At 35.1% G+C, this 14,323-nt stretch overlaps 1 protein-coding gene and 1 pseudogene across 1 annotated transcript; both read left to right on the top strand.

Moving 5' to 3' along the window:
* Positions 1 to 4,180: 4,180 nt before the first annotated feature.
* Positions 4,181 to 5,119, top strand: LOC131837866 (olfactory receptor 6C3-like). Its single transcript, XM_059183528.1, has one exon. It carries the CDS (start codon positions 4,181 to 4,183, stop codon positions 5,117 to 5,119), a length of 939 nt encoding a protein of 312 aa, XP_059039511.1.
* A 5,831-nt stretch (positions 5,120 to 10,950) lies between these two features.
* On the top strand, positions 10,951 to 13,161 carry LOC131839741 (olfactory receptor 6C1-like; annotated as a pseudogene).
* Positions 13,162 to 14,323: the final 1,162 nt, after the last annotated feature.

Below are 14,323 nucleotides of genomic sequence, written 5' to 3'. Positions count from 1 at the left end.
AAATATAAATAATATATATAATATATACAGTTGTGTGTATGTATGTACATATATATAAAATAAGGTGATACACATATATGTATGTGTATACATACATAAGTGTATGTGTATATATGCATATATATAATGGAATAATACACAGCCATAAAAAGGGTGAGATCCTGCATTTGAAATAACATGGATGGATGTAGATGGTATTATCATAAGTGAAATAGCTCAGACTGAGAAAGACAAACACCATATGATTCTCCTCATAGTCGCTACTTTTAAAAAAAAATGAATAAACAGTGCACCTGGATGACTTAGTTAAGTGTCTGCTTTCAGCTCAGGTCATAATCTGAAGAACCTGGGATGGAGGCCCAAATGGGACTCCCTGTTTAGTGGGAGAGTTTGCTTCTCCCTCTCCCCTGCCCCTGCTCATGTTTTCTCTCACTATCTCTCTCACAAATAAATAAATAAGATATTTTAAATAAACAACAAAAAGCAGAACCAAACATGTAAATATGGAGAACAAACTGATGGTTGTCAGAGGAGAGGTGGGTTGGGGGTTGGGTAAAATGGGTGAAGGGGAGAGGGAGATACAGGCTTTCAGTTACGGAATAAGTAAGTCATGGGAGTAAAAGACACAACAGAAGGAATACAATCAATGATATTGTAATACCAGTGTAAGGGGACAAATGGTAGCTAGACTTGTGATGAACATAGCGTAATATATAAACTTGTCAAATTATTAAGTGTGTACCTGAAACTAACGTAACAGTGTAGGTCAACTATAGTCTTTTTTTTTTTTTAATTAATAACAAAAAAGAAAGAATAGGTAAGTTTGTTGAGCATAGAGCAGACATTTCCAAGGGAATAATGAGATCCAGAACTGGTCCCATGGATTGTGGATACAGTAAGTAGGTTGGGGCTGAGAATTGACAAGATAAAGGAGGATTTTAGATCTGGCAGAGGATTTAATTCTCTAGTTTTTGGAAGAAGGTGATCAATAGCCTAATACTAAAGTCTGAAAATGTTTCTTGGGTTTGTTTTTTTAAACAATGAACTTGGTAATTGAGGCATTTTCATTTCAAAGCCCCATTTTCACTTTAAAGTTAGTAACAAAAACACACAACAAAAATAAATAAATAAAATAATTTGCTTATTCATTCTACTTTTTACAGGTGGAGGTGTATCATTTAATAAAGTCTGGCTGCTACTTTTGGTGAAGGATCCACTACTGTGTAGCTCAGCCCTGTATTTAACCAGTCCCAAAGGAACTAAGAATAAACGATCTCCTGAGTGTAGACTGAGCTCCATGAGCATATCAGGAAAAAGAAGTACACACAAATGGAAACTAGTCTGATTGTGTTGCTGCTAAGTATACTTTTGCTTTTATGTCACTGCATTGCTAGCTTTCTAGGAAGATGAATGTCACAGCATCACTATACTTCTTGAGTTTATCACTTTTTGCAACTTTTCCTTTCTTCACTCTGGTCATTCAGGGATTTATACAATGACCAGAGAAGGTAAGATTGTTTAGTATTTGGATAGTATTCAGTCAATCTTCATCTTATCCAGGGAGCTGTGAAATATTTTACCTTCCAATCATAGGGTTTTACCCCGTGGAAATCTCTTAAAGAACTCATAGGCTTACAATAGTAATTCTTGATGTTCAGGTCAGAACAATGTTTATGGTAATATGGAAAGATAAAAGTGATAAAAAGAAATTCCTTTGATTGGAGCAGAGGCTATAGAAAGCTTGTGTGCAATGAAGCCTGCATTTTCTCAGTGTAAGAGGCTTTTACATGACAGAGACAAGGATAAACTCATGACAAAAACCTCCTGAAGTAGATTATGAATGCACTGCCTCTCACATTTTAAATAAAGTAAGAAAATCTGGGGTTATATTTATGACTTGAAACATTAGACATAACAAAAAGTAAGTATGTTCCATACTTGTCAGTGAATGTGCTTACCTCCCATTTCTGAGGTTATTTTGTTGAAATATATTGCAGGGATCCCCAAGTTATCACATTAGTATATTTATAATAACTAATTTTATGATTTAATACTTCAGTCATTTTTCAAAATATGGTAGCAATCTCTGTCTTTTGATCTGACAGTTTTGCTGGTGTTTTATAATAGTAGTGTGTTTATTCCTGAAGGAAGAAAAGTTGATTGTCAGGAAAAATTAAAAGAAAAAAAGAGGCACAATATAAGCTTGACACTTATCCCCTACAGGATGAAAATAATACCGCAAATATTATTGAGAACTTATAGCATAGATAAAATATTGGTTTCTAAGAATAAAGACAGAACATGATGGATAAAAGTCATATAAGATTACATTTTTTTAATCATAAAAAGACTACAATTTTCTGCATTGAACATTTCTCTAAAACCAAATTCACTGAATTTGCTAAAAAAGAAACTTATTTATTTTGGTTAACTGTTTTTTTTTTTTTAATTGTACCAAAATGAGCTTCATTTTTAAAATAATTCTTTAAAAATTTTCTTATTATGTTCAGTTAGCCAACATATAGATTACATTTTTTTAAAGGATTTTATTTATTTATTTGACAGGGAGAGAGAACACAAGCAGAGGGAGCTGGAGGCAGAGGGAGAAGTATGTTCCTAACTGAGCAGGGAGCCTGATGCCAGACTAGAACTTAGGATCCTGGGACCATGGCCTGGCTGAAGGCAGATGTATAACTGACTTAGCCACCCATGTGCCCTATATTGATTACATTTTAATAATCTATAGTTTCTATAATGTACATTTTACAGAGAATTTTATTAATTCTATTCATTTACTCTTCTGGAAAGAAGACAAGGAGATATTTTGTGATCCAAAAATTCCCTTATGAACTCATCTTGTCCTCAAATATGGAGAGTAACAAAACAAAGTAAACATAGTTTAAAATGAAAAAAATAAAAGGGATGTCAATTGTTAATTTAAAAAAAGAACATGAAGATGACATGAATGGATCACTATGTTGTAAAAACTATGTTATTTATATTGCTTTTTCCATGTATTAAATGATATTTCTGGCTTCTGTTTTCTTTCATACAAATAAAGAATTTTACTCTCATTTACAACTAAGGCAATTCTAGTCTCATATTTCTAAGACAGGAAATACATTTATTTCTTCTGGTCACATTTAAAAAGTATATATGTTAAGAATAACAATAATCGTGTTCTTAATAAACTCAGGAATTATAACAGAGACATCAGCTTCCACCAAAATCAGAAGATGAAGTTTGTAAGTGGAATCAAAGTTAAAAATCAGAATTAGGTATTTCAGTCCTAAGAACACACAATCTTGGAAACTGGAAAACAATGCTTCAATATCTAAATTACAGATGTGATAACTAGTATTGCAGGAATGAATCTCCTTTGCCTCTGGAGACGTATCTAAAAAATGTTACTGTGGCCAATTTCAGAGAGATTACTGCCTGTGCCCTTTTCTAGGAGTTTTATGCTTTCAGGTCTCACATTTAGATCTTTCATCCATTTCGAGTTTAGTTTTGTGGATGGTGTAAGAGAGTGGTGTATTTTCATTCTTCTGCATGTAGCTGACCAGTTTATACCACCATTTGTTGGAAAGACTCTCTTTCTTCCCATTGGATGTTTTTTCCTCCCTTATGGAATGAAGACACTCTTAACTGTAGAGAACAAACTGATGATTACCAGAGGGGAGATGGGTGGGAGAAAGGCAGAAATAGGGGATGGGGATTAAGGAAGGAGTACACAGGCCCTGATGAGCACTGGGTAATGTATGCAATTGTTGAATCACTATATTGTACAAGTGCATTGAATATAAGTGCGTGTTACCAACACTGGAATTAAAATAAAATAAAAATTAAGAAATAAAAATTAAGACATATGTTGCATATATAGACAATTTGCTTACAGGTACAGGTGTTATGTAAAGTCACTCATGAGGGGACTTTTAACATAGACCTAATGATACGGTTTTCCTTTTCAAGAGAGGATGTATAAGATATATGTGCTTTAACAGACTGAGTGGATATTGCAAAACTGCACACAGGAAAAGTTCCATTGCTTCATTTCATTGGAGCTACTAATATGAACATTAAAATTTTTTAAACCTTTAATTCCTTTACTATTCACATACTCTTTCTTTTTGTCTTGTTTCCCAACAGTAGATTTTGCTTAAAGAAAATAAAAGGCAACATGAGAAACCATACAATGATTACAGAGTTCATTCTCTTGGGCATCTCAGATGACCCACAGCTTCAGGTTGTAATCTTCATCTTTTTATTTATGGCTTATTTATTAAGTGTCACTGGAAACCTAACCATCATCATCCTCACCTTGATAGACTGTCATCTCAAGACTCCTATGTATTACTTCCTGCAGAATTTCTCCTTCTTAGAAATCACATTCACCAGTGTCTCTATCCCCAGATTTTTGGGGGCAATCATTACAAATATCAAGACCATTTCCTATAGCAATTGTTTAGCTCAACTATTTTTCTTCATCTTCATGGGTGTTTCTGAATTTTTTCTTCTCACTGCCATGTCTTTTGATCGTTATGTTGCCATCTGCAAGCCTCTTCATTACACCACCATCATGAGCAAAAAATTTTGCACCCTGCTTGTCTTTGGGTCCTGGCTAGGAGGATTTCTTACCATTTTCCCACCGCTCATGCTCATCCTCCAGCTAGATTTCTGTGCTTCCAATGTAATTGATCATTTCTCTTGTGACTATTTCCCCATCTTACAACTCTCGTGCTCAGACACATGGCTTTTGGAGATGATTGGCTTTTACTTTGCTTTTGTCACTCTGCTCTTCACTTTGGCATTAGTGATTCTCTCCTACCTGTGCATCCTTAGCACCATCCTGAGAATCCCATCTGCTAGTCAGAGGAAAAAGGCTTTCTCCACGTGTTCCTCTCACTTGATTGTCATTTCCATCTCTTATGGGAGCTGTATATTCATGTATGTCAAGCCTTCAGCAAAAGAAAGAGCAACACTGACCAAAGGAGTAGCTATTCTCAACACCTCAATTGCCCCCATGTTGAACCCTTTTATTTATACCTTGAGGAATCAGCAAGTAAAACAAGCTTTCAGAAACTTGCTTCATAAAGTACTACTTTCTAGACACAAATGAAAATATATATTAACATGAATAGATGTCATTGTGAAGTCCCAATAAAGGACAAATAAAATTTCAACTTCTATAGTATCCTCCAATATCCATCTCACAGATATTTGTAAGGCAAAGCACTTTAATTTTTCTACAACTACATTATATCTTTCTTTCAAACCCTCCATAGGTTCCATTTCTTTATTGAGTTACAATTCTATACAGAAAGGCAGTGGCTATAAAATATACCTAATTTTGCTGATTGTTATGAATAATACAAATATTGTATGTGGTAATAGCTAAAGGAGTAAACATTTTAGTCAGCTTACTCTTAAATATTACTTTGTTACTGATATTGCAGTTTATTTCTTAAAGTTATAAAAAATGAAATATATTATCTGCAACAACCATATTTTTTACATAATATCTGCAGTGTTTGTCCAATTCCTCCCTTCAAGTATAGGATTGAATGTTTACTTTACTGCTTATAAATTATTTGAAGGTCATATATCTTCTATTTTGTAGTTATGCTTAAGGTATATGTTATGTCTTATTTTACATACTCTCCTTGTTTATCTGTATTATATTTAAAACTATGAGATAAGTGAGTATTCAGGCAGTCACTGTTACACTCATGCCACCTGGAAGTCTAATAGGAATTTCACAAATAATAATGTCTCTTTTGTAGAGAGCATTTATTCTATGCCATATACTCAACTAAGTATGTCCTCAATCATACCATATTTAGTTTTCAAAGCTATATGGCAAATTAGGGTGATTATCTCTTTTTCACAAATATGTAAATTGAGAGGTTGAGGTTTTGATTGAGGTCTTGAGCTATAACAGCTGATATAATAATCTGATTTGAAAATGAAACAAAATAAAATGACTAAAAAGTTATGCTTGTTCTACTTTACATTTTCCAAACTCTTATTGACCTACATATATTGCTTAGTTTTTACTAAAGACAGGCACAATTTTATTGGTTTTTTTACACTCACATTATATCATTTGGGGATGAATATATTATCATGATCAAGTCAAGGAAGGTGCCAATATATACTGGACATTAATCAATCAAAACAAGAACCTCCTCAACTGACATTGCTGGTGAGCAACAGAGTGAGAAAGGAAAAAGTATAAAGCACTAGCAGTATTAGAGTAGCAAAAATTCTTCTTGGAAGGCAGATTACAGTTAATAAAGGTGGGATGCCTGGGTGGTTCAGTGGGTGTTCAGTGGGTTAAGCCTCTGCCTTTGGCTTAGGTCATGAACCAAGTGTCCTGGGATCGGGCCCCACATAGGGCTCTCTGTTTGGCAGGGAGCCTGCTTCTGTCTCTCTGCCTGCCTCTCTTCCTACTTGTGATCTCTGTCTGTCAAATAAATAAAATATATTTTTTTAAAAAGTTAATAGAGGCAATGAATGACTTGGTACAATGTGGCAGTTTACCATTTTAAAAAAATGTCATGGTGTAAAGGCACTTTTGGTAGAGCTCTGAAGTATGAATCGAGATACTTTTTTGGTATTCTCTGTCTGAAAAATAATTTCTGTCAGTATGTTTGTTTCTCCAGAGAAACAGATCACATTTAGAATGGTTGTTTGTTCATTGTTATTTTTTCTGTGTCATTGGACACTGTCCCCCAAGCTTTTTTGTCAAATCTCAATTGTAAAGTGTATTATGTTTTATATTCATTACTGTTTTGAGTGCAGTCCTGTTCTGGCAATTTTGATTCACTGAATTATTTCTGCACCATCGGCAGAGAGAACAGATAAAACATTATGTAACTCATGCTACATAAGGTCTGTGTAGAAACCACATCAGACATTTTAAAATACTCTCTGGTGTTTTTTTCTTTCATACATCTGCTCCTCTCTCACTCTCTATACTCAAGAAATAACAGGAAACTTAGGACAAAAACATTAACAACAGAAAGCAAAGAGGTACACTAAGAGGATATTTGTTCAGGAATGCTGGTTTCCCTGGATTGCAACAATGCCAACTGCTAGTATTTTTTATGTGCTGGCCATTCTGAATGTTACTGAACCTGTATGAAAATCAGACTGTCGGACATATAGAAGGCAATGGAGTCTCCCAAACTGTGTCATTGCTTCATTACTTATCAGCTCAACTTTTTTTTTTTTCTTTAGTATAATTTTTTATTTTTTATAAACATATATTTTTATCCCCAGGGGTACAGGTCTGTGAATCACCAGGTTTACACACTTCACAGCACTCACCAAAACACATACCCTCCCCAATGTCCATAATACCACCCCCTTCTCCCAAACCCCCTCACCCCAGCAACCCTCAGTTTGTTTTGTGAGATTAAGAGTCACTTATGGTTTGTCTCCCTCCCAATCGCATCTTCTTTCATTTATTCTTCTCGTACCTACTTAAGCCCCCATGTTGCATCACCACTTCCTCATATCAGGGAGATCATATGATAGTTGTCTTTCTCTGCTTGACTTATTTCGCTAAGCATGACACGCTCTAGTTCCATCCATGTTGTCGCAAATGGCAAGATTTCATTTCTTTTGATGGCTGCATAGTATTCCATTGTGTATATATACCACATCTTCTTGATCCATTCATCTGTTGATGGACATCTAGGTCCTTTCCATAGTTTGGCTATTGTGGACATTGCTGCTATAAACATTCGAGTACACGTGCCCCTTTGGATCACTACGTTTGTATCTTTAGGGTAAATGCCCAAAAGTGCAATTGCTGGGTCATGGGGCAGTTCTATTTTCAACATTTTGAGGAACCTCCATGCTGTTTTCCAGAGAGGTTGCACCAGCTTGCATTCCCACCAACAGTGTAGGAGGGTTCCCCTTTCTCCGCATCCTCGCCAGCATCTGTCATTTCCTGACTTGTTGATTTTAGCCATTCTCACTGGTGTGAGGTGATATCGCATTGTGGTTTTGATTTGTATTTCCCTGATGCCGAGTGATATAGAGCACTTTTTCATGTGTCTGTTGGCCATCTGGATGTCTTCTTGGCAGAAATGTCTGTTCATGTCCTCTGCCCATTTCTTGATTGGATTATTTGTTCTTTGGGTGTTGAGTTTGCTAAGTTCTTTATAGATTCTGGACACTAGTCCTTTATCTGATATGTCGTTTGCAAATATCTTCTCCCATTCTGTCAGTTGTCTTTTGATTTTGTGAACTGTTTCCTTTGCTGTGCAAAAGCTTTTGATCTTGATGAAATCCCAAAAGTTCATTTTTGCCCTTGCTTCCCTTGCCTTTGGCGTTGTTCCTAGGAAGATGTTGCTGCGGCTGAGGTCAAAGAGGTCGCTGCCTGTGTTCTCCTCAAGGATTTTGATGGATTCCTTTCGCACATTGAGGTCCTTCATCCATTTTGAGTCTATTTTTGTGTGTGGTGTAAGGAAATGGTCCAATTTCATTTTTCTGCATGTGGTTGTCCAATTTTCCCAGCACCATTTATTTAAGAGGCTGTCTTTTTTCCATTGGACATTCTTTCCTGCTTTGTCGAAGATTAGTTGACCATAGAGTTGAGAGTCTATTTCTGGGCTCTCTATTCTGTTCCATTGATCTATGGGTCTGTTTTTGTGCCAGTACCATGCTGTCTTGATGATGACAGCTTTGTAATAGAGCTTGAAGTCCGGGATTGTGATGCCACCAGCTCAACTTTTAGTCAGATTAAATAGGATATGTTGGAATTTCATTTTTCAACTGGATTTATTTTTAACAATGTAAAGGGATGTTAGTATATTTTGCTTTATTATATAATTTATTCATTCTCAAACAAAAGGAAGAAATTATCATCTCTGTGGCTGTGTTTCTAATTGAATATAAGTTATGTAGTACTTTCTTTAAGAGAACAGACTTTAATTTTAGGTAGTCTCTAATATATTGAACACTTGTTAACAAAACAAATATATCTAAGGTACAAAACCACAGTACCCTAGTGCTTCATTTGGGGACAAAGATAAAGTTCTATCAGGGTGTCATAAAAGTTAGTGAGATAGAATGTAAAAGTCCTTAATATTTCATTTGAATAAATAATGCCCTTGTACAATCACATTTACTATGAATATTCTGCTCAAACTTGGAAAACAATTCCACTAAAAGAAGATAAATAAACCAGCTCTTCTTAAAGCATATTTAATGCCATATGGTTTATACAGCACTTTCATTTATATTATTTCAATTAATTCCCAAAATGCCCTTGAAATTTTACATCCATGGTAAGCCGAGAAAACAGATGCTTAGGGAAATTAAGTACCAGCTAAAGTCACAAATCCATTAAACAGCCCATTTGAATTTTTAGCTCATGTTCCTCTAACCTGCAGATCCCATAAACTTTCTGTAAGAGCTATTTACCTTAGATTGTCACAAGTAAGAAATTAATAAGATTTTTATACCATGATCTTGTTATGAGTTTATATATTTTTCCTTTTTTATTTGATTATTGATGACTAAATGAAGAATGGAACAGTGATATTTTTGGAATGAAACTTGAAGGTACTTTGTGGCCATCTTATTTAACAAACACAAAGTATTATCACTAACTTTGAGTTTGAATAGCTCAAAGTATATGCCTCAGGGGTTCTTAGAAAGGGTTCTTGATTTTTAACCAAATGGGTGGAAAATAATTTAAGTTGAACCTAACCCATGTTCTTCCAGGGGAAATATGGATCTGTGTTCAGAAATAAAAAGATGGGCTAAATTCTTAGAATATCCTTCATACTCTGCATGAGTACATCCTTGGGGTGGCTTCAGGCTTGAGAAATCATATGCACCTTGTTAAACCTAGAGGTTTTTTTCTCCCCAAATCCTGCTGAATTAATTAATGAATAAATGAATGAATGAATGAATGAATAACATCCATGTTGGCAATGTTGGTAAAAATGAATGAATATAGTAAATGAATATAGTCCATTGATATTCATTAATATTTTTACATAATAGTACAGTGTGCTTCCCCCAGGTCTGTGATATTAGATCTTCTCTTGGTAGAGTTGTTTTAAGCCTATATTCACTGATCCTAGAAAATTGGCCTTTAAGTACTCCTTTTCAGTAATGCTCACATAAACGTTTCTATATATATTAATACCTTCTTTCACAGCTCTTCATACATTTCCTCGTATGTTTCTTCAGTAGCCAAAATGTGTAATTCAGTCAAGTTATTCTTTTTCAGAAAGTGTTGAAATTGGTAGGAAAGTTAGGAAAATAAAGAATATGCAAAAAAAAAAAAAAAAAAAACCTTGAAATAAGGTTAAAAATGCAGTGTATTGACACATTATTACCTATGGAAGAGTAATAATATGCCTTTTTAAAATAATATCTCCAAAGGCAGTAAATTTAGTGCAGAAATTTCAATTTGGGGATTGAATTGAAATTCAATTCAAATGAAACCAAATATTGCCTATTTGATGAGAATGCATATTGAGGCTCCCAGGTGTTATGAGAAACTAGTGCTTCATAGGAAAAGCAAACCCTGATGAAGGAAGAGCATTGTTACTGAGCAGGAGTAAAGTTAATTAAAAGAAAGCATTCTAAAGAAATTTAATGAGACCTATTTTGAAATAATGTTTAATGAAGTTTTTTTTTTATTATATGTCAAAAATTTGGGGCTTCTTTTACATGTCCTTTCTTATAAAAGAAAGGGGAAAACATCTTATAAAACAAAGACACAACCTATGTAATATGCAGCCAGGAATTGGGCATACAATAGAGAACTTCACCTGATGGGTGTTTGTGATGCAAGAACAAACTCAGAATGAATGAGTGAATTAAGTAGACAAGTAAAATAAATTTAAGCCCCTGTAACTTCCAGGCACTTGACTGTGTTGCAAAAGCTTTGAAGGTCAGACTCTTCCTAAACTTTCAGACATGCACAGCATAGTGGAAGAGTTCATAGGAGATTTCAGCAAGACGTTTGTGGGTTGGGAAGAATCAGTCAAAGATTCATAAAATCTCCCTTGTAGATGAAAGCACATAGGGTTTTTTTGTTTGTTTGTTTTTGTTTTTGTTTTTGCCAAATTCTGTCTCCAAACTTGGACCTCTGCTAATCCTCTCTTCGAGTTTCTTCCTTGTGTTTTCTCCTAGAGGTCTGGCAGGAGAACAACAAATAAGCAACTGGAGAAGGAGAAACCACACGGAACTAACAGAGTTCATCCTCCTGGGATTGTCAGATGACCCGCAGCTTCAGGGAGTGATCTTCGTCTTTCTGTTCATCACCTACATGCTCAGCATCACTGGGAACCTGACCATTATCACCCTTATCCTGCTGGATGCCCACCTCCAGACACTCACGTATTTCTTCCTCAAAAACTTCTCCATATTAGAGGTTTCATTCACCACTGTTAGCATACCAAGTTCCTAAGCACTCTGATTACAGGAGATAAAACCATTTCCTTTAATGATTGCATTGCTCAGTTCTTTTTTTTTTTTTTTTTTTCATTCTGTTGGGAGTCACTGAATTTTACCTGCTGGCTGCCATGTCCTATGACCATTATATTGCCATCTGCAAACCTCTGCATTACATGACCATCATGAATCCCAGAGTCTGCATACTCCTTGTCTTCTCTTTGTGGCTGATTTCATTCTTTTTTTTTTTTTTTTTAAATTTTTTATTTTTTATAAACATATATTTTTATCCCCAGGGGTACAGGTCTGTGAATCACCAGGTTTACACACTTCATAGCACTCACCAAATCACATACCCTCCCCAATGTCCATAATCCCACCCCCTTCTCCCAAACCCCCTCCCCCCGGCAACCCTCAGTTTGTTTTGTGAGATTAAGAGTCACTTATGGTTTGTCTCCCTCCCAATCCCATCTTGTTTCATTTATTCTTCTTCTACCCACTTAAGCCTCCATGTTGCATCACCACTTCCTCATATCAGGGAGATCATATGATAGTTGTCTTTCTCTGCTTGACTTATTTCGCTAAGCATGATATGCTCTAGTTCCATCCATGTTGTTGCAAATGGCAAGATTTCATTTCTTTTGATGGCTGCATAGTATTCCATTGTGTATATATACCACATCTTCTTGATCCATTCATCTGTTGATGGACATCTAGGTTCTTTCCATAGTTTGGCTATTGTGGACATTGCTGCTATAAACATTCGGGTGCATGTGTCCCTTTGGATCACTACATTTGTATCTTTAGGGTAAATACCCAATAGTGCAATTGCTGGGTCATAGGGCAGTTCTATTTTCAACATTTTGAGGAACCTCCATGCTGTTTTCCAGAGTGGCTGCACCAGCTTGCATTCCCACCAACAGTGTAGGAGGGTTCCCCTTTCTCCGCATCCTCGCCAGCATCTGTCATTTCCTGACTTGTTGATTTTAGCCATTCTGACTGGTGTGAGGTGATATCTCATTGTGGTTTTGATTTGTATTTCCCTGATGCCAAGTGATATGGAGCACTTTTTCATGTGTCTGTTGGCCATCTGGATGTCTTCTTTGCAGAAATGTCTGTTCATGTCTTCTGCCCATTTCTTGATTGGATTATTTGTTCTTTGGGTGTTGAGTTTGCTAAGTTCTTTATAGATTCTGGACACTAGTCCTTTATCTGATATGTCGTTTGCAAATATCTTCTGATTTCATTCTTAATTGTATTCCCTGCACTCATGTTGCTCTTAAACCTTAATTACTGTAGGTCTAATATTATTGACTATTTTGCCTGTGATTTTTACCCCCTGCTGCAACTTTTTTGTTCAGACACAAAATTCCTAGAGATAATGGGGTTTTCCTGGTCTCTGTTTACTTTAATGTTCACCCTGGTAATAATAATTCTGTCCTACATATATATCATTAGAACAATTTTGAGGATTCCTTCTGCTAGTCAGAGGACAAAGGCCTTTTCCACCTGTTCATCCCACATGATTGCCATCTTCATTTCCTATGGCAGCGCATTTTCATGTACATTAATCCAGCAGCAAAAGACATAGTGTCTCTGAGCAAGGGTGTTATTGTGCTAAACACCTCAGTAGCCCCCATGCTGAACCCCTTTATTTACAGCCTAAGGAACCAGCAACTCAAGGGAGCCTTCATGGACAGGGCAAGGAAGATTGCATTTTTCTCAAGCAAATGAAATGTTATGGTTTTACAAATTAGACACATTGCAGGGCAATTTAAAATATACAAACATGAAATTTGAGCCACCTTTAAATGGCAGTGGTCTTCCTGCTATCCTTATTCATTCTTTCTTTCTAAGAGTTTATAAGCACATTTAATATATTTCCCATTCAGATGAAATAACTCCATAAGTTTTTCTGGTTCCCATTCTTCTGAAACTTTGATTAGTTTCAATGTCTTGATTATTAATTCTTTTAATTTGTAAATGTAATTTACTTTGCATTTTGTTTAGGAAAATGATTATCACACAGAATGGAGGAGGCACTGTAATTATTGATGTGATATTTTCCTTACTCTATATAGAAAATATAATTTTGTGATTTTCAGTGATCTTTGCCAGAAATCCTTTCACAATCTTGCAGTTTCTCTAGGAAATCAATTCTTCAAATGCCATATGATTTTTTGAAAAATGTGAAAGCTTTCATTTAAAAACCACAGAACATTGCTCGCTAAATAGGGTGTTTTCACATAATTTATCTATTGTCAAAAAAAGAATAGATACTTAACATATATACTTTTGTAGATATGCTGCTAAATACATCTCCTTATTTCCAAAATCCATTATGACTCACTAGATATAGGTAGATATACAAGTAGATGCAGACATACATACATGTATACATACAAACACATACACATACTGTAGAAAATAGTGAAGAAATACCATCTTAGATATGTAGAATAAGTTGGATTTCTCTAATTCCATGGTGTAAGTTTTGCTTTCTGATAATGCTGAAATATATATGTATAGCTCCCTTCTAGTTTTGAACTAGGCTGAAACTGGGCATGTGTCTAAATTATTTGATGCCTAAAAAGCAAAATCATTTAAGTTTTATATAAAATAAAATCTTCATAACAGATCATAACAGATCACAACTTTCATATAAAGTTAGAATTTCACCTGTTAAAATACTCCTCCACTCACTCTACTTAAGGTATTAAGTGCCTAAAGTATTTTGGAAAGATGGATGCGTGTTTCTCTATGTGTGTGAGAGAGAAAATGAAAGAAAATTATGAATACAATAAAGTATTCTAAATAATATAAATGATTATTTAGTAATAGAAAATATACTATAATCCTAACTCATGCCATACCATTCCTAATGATTTCTATGTAA

This window comes from Mustela lutreola, chromosome 8, assembly GCF_030435805.1.
Source record: "Mustela lutreola isolate mMusLut2 chromosome 8, mMusLut2.pri, whole genome shotgun sequence".
In the NCBI taxonomy this organism is placed as follows: domain Eukaryota; kingdom Metazoa; phylum Chordata; class Mammalia; order Carnivora; family Mustelidae; genus Mustela; species Mustela lutreola.
The sequence above is the reverse complement of the archived record's forward strand: the minus strand, read 5'-3'. Positions and strand labels throughout refer to the sequence as shown.

Excerpts from the sequence above, each read along its gene's own strand:
- LOC131837866 (XM_059183528.1), top strand. The coding sequence starts at position 4,181 with ATGAGAAACCATACAATGATTACAGAGTTCATTCTCTTGGGCATCTCA.